Here is a 17,920-nt window from a genome sequence, read left to right on the forward strand (position 1 = left end):
GCCCCGAGCAGGCGTTAATTTCCGAGCAGCCCAAAAAAGTGTACAGAAAAGCAGAAAACACTGCCAGCGGTCAGGTTAGGGAAATGGATGCTCAGTTAACGAGCATCCGTTTTCCGAACCTGTGGCTGTGCACCGGTTCGGAAAACGGACGCAGATAAATTGAGCGTCCGCTTTCTCAACCCGCTGACAGCCGACCTCTTCTGGGGGGCTCACTGCCAAGGAGGTGCTAGGGGCAAGCAATCGACCCTAGCGCCTCCTTGGCAGCACGACCCCTAATTTAAATATTGCATGGCGCCCCTGGGTATGCGTTAGGAAAGCGGGCGCTGAACACTCAGTGCCCGCTTCACTCAGCGTCCGCTTTCGGTGCACTTCTATTTCATCAGCCCCTAGGGGAGTAGAAGCAGTTAAGGGAAAACTCCCCATTGAGAGAATGAGGCAAAAGAAGAGAGCAAGATGCAATTTGTGAAACAGATAAAATGAAACGGGCACATACATTCAGGGAAAATATCTCTGACTTGAAAAAGGAAAAATAATTCAGATGCTGACGCCTACACAGGCTAAAAATATTTTAAATGAACATTTTTTAAATTGAATAGATTTTACATTATATAAAACTTACGTTTTTTTTGCTGGGATCTCCACCACCACCAGCCTCATTCTACGAGCATGAGAGTGGGCAGCAGATCTCCAACACCGCAGCCAGGTCATCACCCGGCACTGGTTCTCCATTACCATCAGCAGTCCATCGCCCGCTGTGCAGACATGGGAGCGGACAGTACTGGATCTCGAACACCACCATCACCAGTCACTCACTTTGGAGACGTAGGAACAGACAGCAATGGATGTCCACCACCAGCAACCACTGGGCAGTGCATAAATTTGACCATAAAAAAATGAAACATTTTAGGAGGGTGGAGAGGGGGCAAGTTTTGGGGAATATTATGAATTACTGTACATAGCATTAATTTTCACAAAGTAGGCTCGTAACCAGCATCCAGTAACGCAAAACTCACACCCTCTTTCGGAAATGGCTAAAGTTGCTCGCAGATGTTTAGCTACATAACACCTCACATTCAAACACAGAGTAGGCACTTATTTTGTATTTGATAATAGGCTCACATGTGAGCTTAAAAGTACGCATGGGGGGGACACGCTGTTCTGCTGTGCTGGAAGATGGCCGCATGATCTTTGAGCTTCAATCCTCACCCCCATGCGTTAACATCATTAAGCTGTACTTAAAAGCTATATTTATTATTTTCGTGCCAAACCTAGAATTCAGAAAATTGGTGACCCCCGATGGCTACTAGGAAGAGAACTTGCGGATCTCAAACAATTTGCTTTCAGCAAATTACTGCCAGATTTCGCCGCCGGAAACGACAAGCAGGAAAACACAGGCCCTGAGGCGTCGAGCGAGCACGTCATATAAGCCTTGATTCCTACTTTTCCTATGACATCGGATGCCATGCCGGAGCTAGCTGATCTGCCTTCTCAAGCAGAACTGAGGGAATGGTTTAGCGAATTACACTCGGACATGAGGCGACATAAAACTGAACTCAGCTTCAATCACAGAAATCAAGGAAGACCTGGCTTCTCTCGGACATCGAGTAGACGACATGGACTCGAGAGTAGAGAACCACGTGGCGACACTATCGGTGCTATCAGGCCAGCAAAAGACCTTAATGGCAGAGATGGAGACCTTAGCTGATAAACCTAAGGATCTAGAAAATAGATCCCAGGAGATCCAATTTGAGAATTTGTGGGATCCCCGAAAAGCCTGCTTTTCAAAATTGCACCGAAATAGCGGTAGAGTTCTGCAAATACCTTCTGCTTAACAAGGGCAGCCAGGATGGAGAAGCAACGCCAATGGACCCCATCATCAAAATCAAGAGGACGCACAGGGCCTTGGGGAGCCCGCAAGGATAACAAGCCCAGAGATATCATAATAAACTTGCATAGCTTCCAACAAAAAGAAGCTATTCTCTGTGCTGCAAAAGAAAAACAGTGATGTTTGTGGAAAGGTGAAGAAGTGTCTATTTTTAGTCACCTTGCGCCAAGCACGCTGCGGAAACGTTATGACCTCAGGGAAGTGACTGGAGTTCACTGGGCTACTAATATCAAATATCATTGGATGTTTCCTTTCGCCTTGTTCTTTCAAATTAAGGGAATTACATACTGGGTTAAGAACTTAGTGGAAGCGGCTGAAGCTTTTAAACAGGCCGGATTGGAACTTCCATTTGCTATACCTTCGACTTCATCGCAGCCGCCATCTGCATCAAACACGACTCCAAGATGGCGGCGAGCGGGGCAAGGGAGGCGCCGCCTTTGCAGACATGAGGATCTTTCCAGCACTCAGCTCTCAGATCAAGGTTGACTGTAGACAATAGACACCTAGGTGTACTATTCTGAGAGTGTGACTCCACACTGGGGTTCCTTGCCAGTTTACGAGTGGCAGGTGATATCTGCAATCAAATTGACTGTAATAAGATTGCTCGTTTTCCTTTGCAGGGTTTGCAGTTTTGATTATCTTTCTTACTGTTTTACATTATAGCTTAGCTTTTAGTGGAATCCCATTATACCGGGGGGGGGGGGGGGGATTGGAGTCATGAGCGGCACTTTCCATGTGGGACACCTCACTAATGGAGGATTGGAGTGGAAGTAGCGAACGGAAAAGGGAGGGAGGGATGGTGGGTGTTTGGGGGACTGCTATCTTCTCCGGAATGGGTGCAAGCAAAGTTTGGAGTTTTAATGTGTGAGGCTCTCATCTTAATTTTCTTAAACTTTCAGCTATATTTCCTATTCTTTAGTGGGTATGCTCCCTATCCTACTTACTTTAGTTTATGGCGACCTATATAGTATCCCTGAATGTTAAGGGTCTTAATACACCCAGGAAAAGATACCTCTTAGATAAGGAGCTCACAGCACAAGCAGCTACAATCGCGTTTATTCAGGAAACGCATCTTCGAAGGCGTCATGAGCATTTATTAAATCTTAGGGAATTCCCCTATAAATTCCTAGCAACCAGTGGGAAACATGCAAAATATGCCGGGGCGGGCATTCTCCTTTCTAGCTCATTAATGCATGATTTGTTACTCCAGGTCGCAGATCCGGGTGGGAGATATGTGCTTGTGAAGATATGAATGATTGGGGAGATTCTTACACTTATTTCAGTGTATCACCTAATCAGGATCAGTCTAATTTCTTTTCCCAACTCGACAATCTCCTTAATTTATATGGAGAGGGGTTTATCATTCTAGGGGGTGATTTTAATATAACTCTCAAACCCGATTTAGATAACTCCAACAAACAAACCTCAACTTTATCCAAACCCAGAAGGGCTCTGTTAATCGTAATGGAAGATTGGGGCCTGGTGGATGTTTGCCGCCACTCCCCACTAACTTCCCGCTCATATACCTTTTTTTCTGCACTTCCCGCATCCTACTCTCGAATAGATTTCTTTCTAGGACCCGCCTTCCTAAGGTTGTAGCAGCAGACCTGGGCGTAATAACCTGGACTGACCACACCCCAATTAAGCTTGATATTAGTTCCCTAATGGCTAATCGATGTTTGAGACAGTGGAGATTAAATGAATCTCTTCTTAATTCAAATAAATAATACTAACATCAAACTCAGTGACAAAGTGAAGGACCTAGGAATCTGGATAGACACAGAACTGAATCTCAAAAAGCACATATCGGCAAAGGTCAAAGAAGGCTTTAACAAATTAATGATAATGAAACGACTAAAACCACTGTTAAATCATTTGGACTTCAGAACCATTCTACAATCCCTGATCTTCTCAAGCTTCGACTATTGTAACTCTCTGATGTTAGGTCTACCCAAATCTACTACCCGACCTCTCCAAATCCTACAGAATGCAGCAGCTAGAGTTCTAACCGGAAAAAAGAAAACAGACCACATCACACCTGTCTTAAAATCACTTCACTGGCTCCCCATAGACAAACGGATAGAAATCAAAACACTATCCATACTCCACAAAACCATACACGGGAATGAAGTCAAATGGATCAACGACGATACACACACACAAATACCACGGCGCAACACAAGATCCACAAACAAGGCATTATTAGAAATTCCCACAGTTGCAGCAGCCACACTCACTACTGTACACGAAAGAGCTTTCTCAAAAGCAGGGCTGACCCTCTGGAATACACTCCCTGAAAATCTAAGTCTACAAAGTGACATCAAAATGTTAAAAAAACTGCTCAAAACCTGGTTATTCCTGCAATCCTACAAAGAAGGCATCAGATAAGATAACCAAACAGACACCACACAACACACACTGAGTCACTATCCTGTTATATAAGCCAATCCAACATTACGTATAATCAACCAATGCACGTTAAATCTTGTGTTAACTATTTCAAATTCTTTATCTTTCTCTAAATATTTTATAGCTCCCTAATACTTCTTCCAAACTCTCAGGCCGATACAGTAAGGAGTGGTAGGAAGAGCTGTGTTAGTGCCGGGCGCACCTGCGGTTGCCGCACACACAGTCCGGCTCACCTACCGCTCGATACTGTATGTAAATAGCTTACAAATGCAAGCTGCGTCCAAGAAGCGTCCGTGAAGTGTTAGGCCCGCGCAACCCATTTTACTGTATAGAGCGCTATATAGTATCCTGGGTGCGCTGGCCTAACGCTTCACGGACACGCTGGTATCTGTCATTTCAAATGTCATTTGAAATGACAGATACCAGGAAGTGGATGGTTCTCCTACGCTCGGGATTGCCAGTTCTCTCTCCCCTCCTCCCGAAGCAAGGCGTGTAAAGCAGCCTTGCTTCGGGAGGAGGGGAGAGAGGACTGGCAGTGTAAAACAACGAAGCGACTTACTCTTCTTGCAGCCCTCCTCCGGAGACGGACCGCGGCTCCCCTGCCTCCCAGAGGCAGCTGCCGGCGAAGATGGATGCCTGCACTGGCGAAAGCGGCCCCTGTGCGTGTAATTGGGTCGCTCAAGACGTGACATCACATGCCGTGACGCCAAACGTTGTGATGTCACGCCTTGAACGGCCCAATTGCACGCACAGGGGCCGCTTTCGCCCGTGCAGGCATCCATCTTCGCCGTCAGCTGCCTCCGGGAGGCAGGGGAGCCGCGGTCCGTCTCCGGAGGGGGGCTGCAAGAAGAGTAAGTCGCTTCGTTGCTTTACACTGCCAGTCCTCTCTCCCCTCCTCCCAAAGCAAGGCTACTTTAAGCATCTTGCTTCGGGAGGAGGGGAGAGAGGACTGGCAATCCCCAGCGTAGGAGAATCGTCCACTTCGTTGCTACTTTTTTTTTCGCTTTTTCGCTGCTTTTTTTTTTCGCTTTTTCGATTTTTTTCCGCTTTCGTTGCTTCGGGAGGAGGGGAGAGGACTGGGGCTGCCCCGGAGACCAGCACCCATGGACGCGGCCAGAGCAGGTGAGCGGGGGCTGGGGGAAGGTTTGCCTCCTACCCTTACCCCTGCCTCTAACGCAGGGGTAAGGGTAGGTGGTAAGTTAGCAGGTTAAACGCACGGCAAAACAGCAGGTTAAAAAAGCGATAGTCGGGGCGCGCGTTACTGTATGGGAGGGAATAGCTAATTCGATCGTTTACATCTAATATACATGCCGCGGGCGGAAGGGGTTACCCGGTGATTTAAAGAGGCGGTAAGAATGGGTTAAAGGGGATAGTGTATCGCGGGTTGGACTAACGCGGCCGAAAAGTGAGTAGAAAGCGGGTTAGGAGCAGGGTAACCGCGGCCGCACTTTACTGTATTGACCTGTCTGTAATTCCACAATGCATCTGACATGTATACTATTATATTTATCCACATCTATATCCTATTTACATTCAGCCACATATTGTATACTATTCACGTTCAATCACAAATTGCATCTGTTATTGTTTGTAAGATTTGGGTGGACCCCTGGTCTCTGTGGCTGCTGACCACGCCCACGGGGGGAAGTCCCATGAGGGCCACAGGTCAGGCTCAGCTTTAGGATACACACACAGTTAGATCTTTTATTAAACAGTATTGAGGAGCCACCAGAGGTGGCGGTAGTGAGCAGGAATGTAGCCCGGCTGGGCTTGTAGTCCCTCAGGCTCTGGAACAGCGATCCCACAATGGCTGTGCTGTAGTGGAGAGAAACTGAGATCGTGAGTACAAGCAAAATATGCAGGGTTCAGGAATAGAGCCTCGTTGGTATAGTACTCACAGAGCGGTCTCTCGGTATGGAGCACAGGAGCTGAAGTACAGGCAGGCCCTCGAGGAGCGAGTACCTGGTTCCAGGGAACAGCTCTGAGAGATAGAGATAGTAACTCACTGATGGTATAGGCAGCGGTGTCTTCCAGGCAGAAGAGAAGTCCAGGTAGCGAGTCCAGGAACATGGGTCCTCGAGGAGCGAGTACTAGTTCCAGTCAGCGACCTGAAAGAGAAGGGAGAGAGGCCCCCGAGGAGCGGGTACCCCAAACAGAGTAGTCCAATGGTGGAGGCAGAGTAGCTAGGTACGGAGAGTGAATCCCATCCGTTAGGAAACCTTTGCTAACTCGTCGGCTAGCAATCGCTTAGCCTATATGTATCCAGGATGCGTGACGTCATCACAGGGGGACGCCCCTGAGGTTCACGCCAAAGAAGGTACTTGAAGCAGGGCCGCATGCCGCGTGCGCCCTAAGGCAACTGGACAGCATGGCGGGAGGCAGCGCCCAAGCCGAACCGGGGACGCCGGAGAGGACGGCAGGCAGATGCTGCGGCAGCCAAACGTCCGTTAACCGCAGGAGGAGCCGCCAGAGAGGTAAGGAGGGCGGAGTGGAGATGTCGGGCAGCCACAATCATAACAGTATCCTATTTACGTTCGTTTCAATGTACCATGTTAACTGTTCCATGTATGGTTGTTTCTCTTGTAAACCGTTGTGAAGGCCAGCTCCAAACAACGGTATATAAAAACACTTAAATAAAAGGAAATAAAGAAAGATACCTCTTTTGAATCAGCAGTCGAGGCTCACTTAGAAGAGTACTTTAAGCTAAATACCCAGGCTGAAACATCTCCAGGGATCGTTTGGGAGTGTTCCAAGGCTGTAGCAAGGGGCCTTTTCATTTCAAGGGCTGTAGCCTGCAAGAGAGATAGGGAAAGAAAACGGGTAGCCCTAATGAACACAATCACGCACCTATCACATAAGCATATGTGCAAACAATCCCCGAGTGTTTATCATAAACTACAATTGGCCAGGGCCAACCTGGATAGATTAAATGATTCCCATTTAGCTCACGCTTTAGACTTAGCCAAACAGGCACATTATGAAGGTGGTAACAAGGCCGGCCGATATTTAGCTCGGCAATTAAAGCAGCGAATTGCTCAAAGCCTTGTATCCAAAATTAAAGATACGGGGGAAAATCCAAACAGAAGACACGGAGATAAAGGCATGCTTTACAGAGTTTTATGTCTCACTTTATAACAAAGATAACTCTATAATGGATAATGAAATTGATGATTATCTCCAAACAGTGTCGCTGTCCTCTCTCTCTGCCGATCAACAGCAACTGTTAAATGCTCCTATTACTATAATGGAAGTTACACAAGCCATTAAATTCCTAAAAACAGGTAAAGCACCAGGTTTAGATGGTCTGTCACGTGCTTATTATAAAAACTTCTCTGTAACGCTATCTGAACCTTTGGTTGATTTTTTTAATAACATATGGCTAGGGGACTATATACCGGCACAATCTAATGTTGCAGGCATAACAGTTAGCGGAAAGCCCGGAAGAGACCTATTCCTGTGTGGGTCCTATAGAGCAATTTCACTTATAAATTTGGACCTTAAAATCCTAGCGAGAATATTGGCTTTGTGCTTAAATAAATACTTACCGCAATTGGGCCATCTAGACGAAGTCGGCTTCGTGCCCCAACGTATGGCTGCCTGACAACATTAGGAAAACCATTGACTTGATTTGGTGGGTTTGCAGGGAGCAAATCCCCTCTGCTCTGCTTTCAGTAGATGCGGAAAAAGTGTTCGACCTCGTACATTGGCCCTTCTTATTCATGACCCTAGAGCGGATGGGATTTGGCTCCCTTTTCATTCACTGGTTACGTAGGCTATATGAGTCCCCACGGGCGAAGGTCAAAGTTAATGGAGAAAATGGGAAGGAGTTTTTGATCGGCAGAGGGACAAGGCAGGGATGCCCACCATCCCCTCCTATTATTTGCCCTTTTTTTAGAGCCCTTTGCCTTTCGAATCCGGAATACGCCTCTTATAATGGGTGTTAAGTTGGGTCCCCACCATTTTAAGTTATCTTTATTTGCAGACGATATATTATTTACTTTGACAAACCCGAGCTCCTCCCTTGTGGCGGTGGAGGAAGAGTTAAACGTCTTTAGCAAAGTTTCTGGCTTTAAGGTTAACTTTCAAAAGTCAGAGCTCCTCAATATTATTTGTTAGCCGATGAGATAAATACGATTTGCAATCGTTTTTCCTTTCGGTGGGCAAAAACCTCTATAAAATACTTAGGTATACATATAGGATCAAAGCTAAGAAACTCGTTCAACCTAAACTACATACCCCTGGTGATATATTGCGGTGGGACTGAGGCCCATTTTCCTGGCTTGGGAGGATAGCCATTGTTAAAATGTCAATATTACCAAGATTATTGTATCTATTTGCCTCTCTTCCAATTTTTATCATGTCTGCCATACTTAAAAGTTGGCAGAAGAAGATATTTGATTTTATCTGGAAAAAACGGCCTCCAAGAGTGGCAAAGAGAGTGATTGTTCAACCAAAAATAGTGGGAGAACTCGGGGTGCCCAACTTAGCTTGGGATTATGCAGCTTCCCAGTTTAGAGCACTACTCGATCTTGGTCGCAAATCCACTATAAAGCAGTGGGTTCTACTGGAACAGGCAATAGTTGGGGATATGCCCTTGAGAGATAGGCCAACCTGGCTGCCCACACGAGGCATACCTTGGACCCTCCACACTACTCTTAAGGTCTGGGATCATTGGAAAAAGCAATTGGTAGGACGTTCTCTGTATTTATATCAATCAGCGTTATTCAGTTCCTGGAAAACAGCTGAGGTCCTTACAATAGGACACATAATCAAACTAGGCAGGGTACTATCGAAGGATGAGCTGGAGCAATCTTACGCTACTGGGCCAATCAATTTTCTGGCCAATGCCAAGTCCAGAATTTTGTACTGTTCCTGAAGAGAGCCCAAACCCTACGTGAAGGAAGATCTCTATTTGACAATTATTTCTTGAATAGCGATTCCTTAAAGGGTATCAGCTCTAAGATTTATAGTCTTCTCCTTTCAACCCCCTAGCATAGTCCCACCATCACATGTAACTGGTTGGGAAAGGGACTTGGGTCAAACCTTAGGGCCTAGAGTATGGATGAGGCTCTACCTTTTGGCTGGTAAATGCTCTATATCTACACGCCTCCAAGAACAGTGTTATGAGATGCTCTATCATTGGTGCCTCACGCCTGAGAGACTCCACAACATTTTCCCACACCTTTCGCAATCTTGCTGGCGACAATGTGGGGACGTCAGGATCTTTTGGAAACTGGAATTTGAATGACTGGGGAAACCTTTTGACACTCCTTGCCTACCTACCGTCGCTTTGGCGTTGATTAACTATCCCCTACCGGGGTTAACGAAATACCAGCGAAAGCTTAGTGTGCAGGTTTTCGTTGCTGCTAGGCCGGTTGTGGCTGCCCATTGGAAACACGAACAAGACGCCAGCTTTCTCTCGGGTCCTAGATAATATGCATCGACTATATCGATTGCTGCTAAAAATGATTGTTTTATCTTCATTCAATGCGACTTGGTCAGCCTATGTTAGGTATCTTTCCTGAGGGCTACGGGATTGTACAAATCCTTTTTATGATGGAGAGGGGGTTATTGCTCATCTGTCTGAATAATTCATGGGGACGCTAACTTTTAGGAACAGAAAAGTTATCTGTAATGTGAGCCCACATTTGATGCACAAGAATGTACTCATTTTTTTCTTTCTTTTCATCATCCTTTTACCAATAATGCATTTTCAGTTCCCAAGAAGATGGGAGGGGGAAGGAGGGGTGGGGACAAAAGAAAAGAAATATTGTGTATCTTTTTGGATGTTTTGTGCACTTGGAAAGCTAAGATATGTTGTTGTTGTTGTTGTTGTGGTTCATGCCCTTTCAGATTAGAGGGCTTGCTTGCACCATGTTTGTACATTTCTCCAACTGAAATAAAGTCTTAATAACAAAACAAAAAAAATACGCATTGAGCTTTGCAGGTGGGCACCTTACTGAAAATGTACTTCCAGGGGCAACTTTTGCTGAAAAATAGAAAGGGAAACTTCTCCAGAGACCTTGTCCTTAAAATAAGTGCTGCTGATGTCCACTCTGCAGGCATCACCACATGCCGAGGTTAGGAGTGCGGTAATAATGATGCTTATTTGTCCAGTGCAGTCAGGGGCCCGGAATGCCCCTGCGCCGAAGAGCTTACACTTAGCGTTTGAGCGGACAGGGAGGCGAAGCGACCTGCTCTTCGTGGCAGTGAGGTTTCCTGCTGAGGAAAAACGCTGCAGATCCAGCAGTAGCTTCTAGCAATGCACTGCACGGCCCGGAAAGGGTGGCCGGCTCCATTGTCTTGGGCAGCAGCGCTTCCCTGCAACCCTAAAAACCACCTCAGCAGTGAAATCTGCGACACCAAGGTCTTTCCACAGCTGCGAGGCACCAGTGGAACCGAAAACTGTGACAGCGGAAGCAATGGGGGCTGCTGCGCTCCGGCCCCATAACAGTCGGTAGGTTTCGGAAGCGTCCCTTCCCCTGCCTGAAGCTTGCAGATGAGTGAAAATGTGGCTTGCTCTGTTAACTGCAAACACATCCTCTTGGTTATTTTCTCTTGCCTACAAAGCGTTTTGGACAAAAGGTGCTACGCAAGCCCCGTAATGTTTTTACAGAGCGTTACTATTTGCTTGAACCTTGCCAGGCGATGGATGAAAGCCCATGCATTCACTTTGGAGTCGTTCTGTTTCGGTTCTCCCCCACCCTGCTGCACCTTCGTTCCTAACAACACAGCGCCTGGCAAGATCGCTGCTTCCTTGAAGCCTCGGCTTCCCCTGGCCTCAGAGCGCACGTCCTTTCCAGCCCGGGAACCCAGACTGGCAGCCGGTCCGTGCCAAAGGTAAGACCGCACAAACGGGGACCTCAAAGCCTTCGGGTTTTCCAGGACATCCCTAATGAATATGCATGAGATGTAGTGCACGCAGAGTGGCTCAGTTGTAGGCAAATCAATCTCATGCATTATCACTGGGGGGAGGGGAGGGGATATCCTGAAAACCCGACTGGTTTGCGGCCCTTGAAGACCGGAGTTTGAGACCCCGGGCATAAAGGAAGTTCTGCCATAGGAAAGGATTGAGAGACCTCTGCTGCAAGCATTTCACGGACAGATTGGTGGCATCATGCATTGGTTGCCATAGTAGTCTCGGGCAGGGTTGTTGCCAGGGGTAGACAAGAAGGGCACGGGGTGCAAATTTGTCCAGTGACTGCCCTGGTCCGGGGGTCAAATGAATCCTTCAGAAGTTGTGATATCTTTTATTGGGACCAACCAACAAAAGCTTTTTGACCTAGAGGTTATTGTGCTGTAGTTTTCAGGGTCTCACCAGACTTTTCTTTGACAGAAGAGTTTGCGGTTCAGAAGGGTAATTTTATAACATCGTGGATAACTTACGCCACAGCTATCTAGCATAAGTTATCCACGAACTTTTGTGCATAGGTTTGCTTTATTAAATTATGCAAAATAACACACAAACCCACCTGCAAGAGGTTACACCTGCTCTTTGCAGGGCACAGCTTGGGCGTGCCAATTTACTCGCGTGCTTTTGAAAATCAAAAGCACGCTTGTAAATCCCGACTCCGTGCCAGCTCTGCTCTCCAAAATGCCTCTTTTTTTTTTTTTTCTTGTGCGCACAAAGCTATAGCATGCACCGAAAGCAGGTTCTGGGCCGATTGCTATGTGCAAAATCCCCGGAGCTTTCAGAGCCAGGCCATTTAGATGCAGAAACTCATGCTTTATGCCCGCAAATGGCTTGGGAAGCACTTATTTCTCAATTAGATTTCTTATGTGCAGCTGGGAATAGAGCCCCTCGTCAACGTTGTCCGCTCCTCATTTGAATGGGTGAAAGGCTGGGTTGACCGCACAGGGATTCGAAGCCAAGAAGCGCGGGTTTGCAAAGAGGTAACAGACACATGCCTCTTAGATAACCAGGCCCTTCTCTTACAGATCTGGGAGTGATACCCTCTCTGTGGGCCCTAGAGGGAAGGAGTGTGAATATAAATATTTATGTCTGCGAACACTGGTTCCTTGCGGACAGTTGTAGGTGGTATCACATATGGTGGCCATTAAACCAACAGTTTTACACTGGTTAACACTTCGATGTAATCGTGTACCCCAAAGCAAGTGTCAGATATAGCCATCACTTTTCTATTTTTAGCTTTTAGTTGCAAATAAAACCTCAGTCCAGATCTCAAGCCTCAGTTAATGTAGATGAAGTGGGCATATATTTACTCCTTTAGCTGAACGAGGCAACAATAAGCTTGGACTGAAGTGATACAGGCGAAAAATAATGACACGCCGTCACTCTTTTCTACTAAATAATTCCAAATTCCATTAGGGAATGGAAGATGTGAAATTATTGATTATTCAGTATAAATATCATGGAACATCATGATTAGCTAAAGGTTACTGAAAAAAAAAAAGTGGTGATTCCTTTCTGCTCAAATGCAGTGTGTCCTATGACTGTTCCAGGTCTCATTCCTTATTCTGATGCATAATCTAGTGCGTAATGGACTATGAATCCCTACATTAAGTGATTTAGCATCATTAATTGTGTATATTCCATTAGCCCTATCAGCTAGCAGATGACTCACGAGGAAGCCTGAAACCAGAATCGATGCCTGCTTCAGGCTTAGCAGATAGGCAGATGCTTTCCTACCATGCTCCTTAAAATTCTATTTCGAGAGGATACAACCTTACATTTGTTTATTCCCCTCAGCTTTACTGGCTTCGTGCTGGTTATTTAGCTGTTCACCCATGCCTATACTGTTTCGTAGCAGCTCAAGATATTTAGTCTTCTTAAATACCTTAATCAAATTTGCTTTAGAGCTAAAGGTTGACTTTTCCAGGGCTGCATCATCCAGACTTTTACATTTTATGAGGTTTCCCTTTCTCTTTGATCCAAGCTGACCTCTCTGCCTTTGGATTCCATCAGATCCATGTGTCCTGCACAATCCCGCATTTAAATCTTTGAGGCCGTCTTGCTTTCTAATCGAGTGAGCTTCACAAGTCCCTCCACATACAATAAATATTCCAAGATTTATTTATTTATTTTTAAATAAAAGAATGTCTCTGGATTCTACCGACAGACCCTTTCACCTAGACCCAGCACCTTCTCAAGTCCCCCCTGAGCTTACTTTGGTTCTGATTGGTAACAGAGCGCGATGCCTGGGGTTCTGAGCGCTTGGGGGTCTGGAGCTGTCGGCGAGGCCAGATGTAGGAAAATGACTTTCTGCATCCATCTGCTAGCAAGGGAAGAGACTCCACATCAGGTTTGGATAAAGCCTGCAGGTAGACATAAATCATTAGGATGACAGGTGGAGAGAGCCGTAGCTTAGCAGTAAGACTTCACCGCCTTGACCTCTTATGTTAACCTCTTTGAAAAGGCCTTCTTCCATACGGTGCCCAGTTCTTTAACAGAGGTATTTCTACAGTGTAATCAAGCCAAGTGGCTTGTACTGGTAAGTAACATTTTTGTGTGATGTTATCGTAAAATTTTATGGCTTATGTCTGTATGTTTTATTTTATGAATGGTGCATTAAATGGAAATTGGCGTGCAGGAGATACTCAGGTTAAACATGCAATAAAGTTGTATTGAGTATCATAAAATGTGTGAGCGGACAGGTTGCTGGGAAAGGGAGAGAGAGTAAAGATGAGAGGGTATTCATTGTCGACTGGCTGAAGATACTGCAGGACTGAGTGGCCTTCTCTTTTAAGATATATATTTTTTTTTTTAATTTTGGCTGGGTTTCAGCAGGATTAACCCTCATTTTTTGAACATCTCTTGTAGGATGTCCATATCCTATGGCAGGTGGCCATCCACTGTAAGAATGCCTGGCGGCAGAGCTTTCTGCGTCTCGAGACCGTGCCAGGATGATACTCTGCTGAGGGTCTTAAACCTTCCTTTATAACTTCTCTGTTTCCTCGAATTCTTTTGTGCGCGGTCTCCTGAGAGAGGATAAAGTCGCCCGTTTCCTCTCACGGGGGACTCCAGCCACGTTTAAGATGGCGGCTGACTTTTTTTTTTTTTTTGAGATATTTCTTCATCAGGGTTGCCTTTGAAGAGAAGTTCTGTTCAACCAGATTAAGTGCATGTTTTATCGGCCTTGTAAAAGGGCAGTGAGAAAGCACTGCAAGCCCTTCAGCAGCTGAAACTGGACGTACAGGGAGCATGTTGGCCTGACATTACAGAAGAAAGCTGTTCAAAAGGAAATGGATGGAAGATTGTATCTCATCTTCCTACAAAGGGGGGGAAAGAAGTGGGGTTACAATTGTTAACGTTCAATGTGAAAAAAATCATAAGGGATCCTGAATTTAGATTTCTTTTGGTCCAAGGTCACCTAAATTGGGAGAGTGGTTACGCTGTTAAATATTCATGCACCAAATTAGCAATCTAAGTCCTTTTTCCAGGAAATGTTTAATTTGCTGGAAAAAGGACTCAGAGCGCTCATTTGGTGCAGTACTCGGAAGTGTGGGGGTACTGGGTTTGTGGGAGATCTCATGCTGGATAGGTTGAGTAAGGTATCTGGTAGAGAAGGGGGTTCTCTAATTTTTAAAGCTGAGGGATGTGGACTTAGTAGATACTTGGCGTCTGTGGAACCCAAGTAAAAAAAAAACCAAAAACCACATTTTTTGCTCTGCACCACATGGCTCTTGCGCTAGGATCGATATGTGGCGGACGAGAAAGGAAGATGTATGGAGGATGCGAGACTGTGAAACTGGGTCCATTGCAATATCAGGTCAAGCCCCAGTTACTTTAGAATTAGAATGGTCCTGCGAGAAGGCAGGAAAGAACGATGGACTCTGAATTAATTGCTCATACAGGAGCCTGAGCTATGGCAAGGAGGAGTGGTCTAGTGGTTAGAGCAGTGCAGTAAACACAAGGAAGCCAGGGTTCAAATCCCACCGCTGCTCCTTGCAAACTTGGGGAAGGCACTTCACCCTCTACTGCCTCAGGTACTAACTTAGTAGCTGAAAGGCCTTCATGAATCTGGGCCTTAGATTGTGAACCCTCTCTGGACAGGGAAATATCTACAGTACCTGACTGGAATCTGCTTTGAAGCACACGAAAAAGTGGATTGTAAATAAATGGGAGCAGTTTGTAGCTAAATGGAAAGAGTTATTAGATTTTAATGGCTTCCAGAGATAGATATCAAAACACTAAGGGGCAGATTTTAAAAGCCCTATGTGCCCCGGGCCTATTTTCAAAAGGCCGAGCGGCGCGCATAAAGCCCCAGGACGCGTGTAAGTCTCGGGGCTTGAAAAAATGGGCGGTCCGGGGGCGGGGCATAGGCAGGGGCATAGCCAGAGGCCTCCGTACTGCAGCTGGGCCAGAGGATTGTGCGCCAGCACTCGGCCAGCGTGCGCAAGTTACGCCTGCCTACAGGCGTAACTTCAACAACAAAGGTACGGGGTTTGTTTGTTTTTCAGGCTGGGGGGGGGGCGGGACAGGTAGGGGGAGGGAATGGGGAAAGCCAGCTGGTCTCCCCGGGGGGCTCGACGGGCGCAAGTTGCACTAGTGTGCACCCCCTTGCGCGCGCCGACCCCTAATTTTATAACATGCACGCACTCATGTAATAAAATCGGGCGTACAATTGTGCATGCTGGGTAGCGCGCACAAATGTAGGCCACGCGCGTAACTTTTAAAATCTGCCCCTATGGGAAGCAGGCAACGTTATGATGAGAGGATATTTTATTTCTGTTGACACTTTTAAGAAAAGAGGGCTAGTGTTAGACATTTGGAAGCCACCATTGTTAGCAAGGTGACGGAGCACACAAAGTCAAGGGTGGGGTGAGGGCTGGGGGGGATAAATTAATGAGAGAATGCTATAATCTGAAAGCTTAATATTGATTTATTGAATGAACGAATAGTGCACTTGATATAAGTAACGAAATCTCAATACTTCAAAAGAATCAATAGTCAGGGAATGCATGGGCTCATCAGCTAAGAGAAAAGAGAGGGAAAAATGGAATAAAAGAAATCAAAGTGAGGGGGAAAGCTTATAGTTTCCCGAAAAGGGATAGCAGAAGCCTTTTAAGGATTATTGATACAGAATTGTAGACCTCTCAGGGAGCTATTGAGGTGGAGAAACTCAACAGGTTTCTTAGGGTGGTTGATCTACCCAAGTTAGACCCAGTTGACTGAGAAATGTTAGTCTCCCAACCCCAGTCACTGCTATGGAAGTAGAGTTGACGTTTATGAAGCTGAAAGGAGGGAAAGGCTTGTGGAAACGATGGGTTTGGGTAAAGAATATCATAAATAGTTCTCTGAATTACTGGACCCGATCTTGGCACAGCTTTTCCAAGGGGTGATTATTTCGGGGGAACTCCCTAAACCAATGTGCAGTGCTATCATAACTGCGATTCATAAAGAGGGGTAACCTAAAAAAGGATCTTATATTGAGCAAATTAATACAAAGAGAGGAAGGCATCCTAATGATATCTTACCACATCATTCATCAAAATGCGTTATGGCATTAATGGTGGCCCTCCTATAGAGATATAAATAATTCCCTACTATGAGGGTCTTGTAGATAGTCTCTCTCTCTCTCCCTCCCTCCCTACCCTAGCTTATCCGTGGGAATGCGTTATTAACACTTTTTGATGAATGATGGGGTTAATGAGAACACTGGATCTCATTGATGTTGGACGTGGTAGGAAGGGGGATGCTGTCTTGGTTGCATTGGATGCAGGAAAGGTGTTTGACGGAGTTGAATGGGCCGCTATGTTTGATTATATTGGTTAGGTACGGATTTGGCTTTGCGGGTGCCAGCTATATATAAGGTCCCTAGAGCGGCAGCGAGAGGGAATGGAATTTCCTTGGGCTCTTTTGATCTTTTTGAAGGAACTAGACAGGGATGCTCTCCATCCCTCTACTGTTTGCATTAGCAATAGAGGTTCTTGCTGGGTATATCAGGAAGTCCTCCTGGATTAAGGGAATGTCAGTAAAGGGAAGGGTGCAAAAGATTGCACTGTATGCAGACCATTTATTTTTGTACTTAACAGACTTGGAAAGTTCAATACTAGAGTTACCAGAAATGGTAGAATGTTTTTTTGGGGGTGGGGGTGTTGGGGTACAAAATGAATGAGTTTAAAACTGAACTTTTGCCCCTTAACAGCGAACAGTTTGCTAACCTAAAAGGCTGCATTAGGTGCCCATTTAGGTGGAACCACAAGAGTCTAAAATATCTGGGAATGAAGATTTCTCTCAGCTTAGAGGTGCTTTCACCAGCAGAACTGCATCCCTCTTTCGAAGGCGTTTCAGGAAGATGGTCTCAAGTGGAGAAGGTTGTATGTGAGCTGATCGGGAAGAGCTAATGCAGTTAGGATGAACCGGTCACCGCGTGCTCTGTATCTTTTTTCCGTGTTACCATTGGCATCGCCTGCTAGCTTTTATCATACGCTTAAAACTGTTATAGGCCAACTATGGGGTAATAAAGCCACGAGGATTACCTTAAAATACAACAAAGGCCTATAAAAGATGGGGGTATCAATTTGCCCATTTTGTTTGAGTATTATTTAACATCCCCTATTTAATTTTCTTTCACATTGGAGTAATCCCCCAGAAAAACAATGTCGGATTGAAATTGAAAAGAGGGAATTGGGAAGAAAACAAGGGTGGTATCCATGGGGGTC

At 45.8% G+C, this 17,920-nt stretch overlaps 1 protein-coding gene across 5 annotated transcripts in view; it reads left to right on the top strand.

Annotated features, from left to right (window-relative positions):
* The first annotated feature begins 10,623 nt into the window (after window positions 1-10,623).
* The window catches only part of LOC115099208 (leucine-rich repeat and IQ domain-containing protein 1-like), a 67,968-nt gene continuing 60,671 nt past the window's right edge, over window positions 10,624-17,920 (top strand). The window contains exon 1 of one of the 5 annotated variants that reach the window (XM_029616648.1): window positions 10,624-11,134. In XM_029616648.1, the coding sequence (XP_029472508.1) occupies window positions 10,794-11,134 (341 nt within the window). In that variant the 5' untranslated portion in view covers window positions 10,624-10,793. The remainder of the gene's footprint in view (window positions 11,135-17,920) is intronic. The other 4 variants (XM_029616647.1, XR_003858710.1, XM_029616645.1 and 1 more) reach the window with 4 other exon arrangements.

The sequence above is a fragment of the Rhinatrema bivittatum genome, chromosome 9 (assembly GCF_901001135.1).
Source record: "Rhinatrema bivittatum chromosome 9, aRhiBiv1.1, whole genome shotgun sequence".
Lineage (NCBI taxonomy): Eukaryota > Metazoa > Chordata > Amphibia > Gymnophiona > Rhinatrematidae > Rhinatrema > Rhinatrema bivittatum.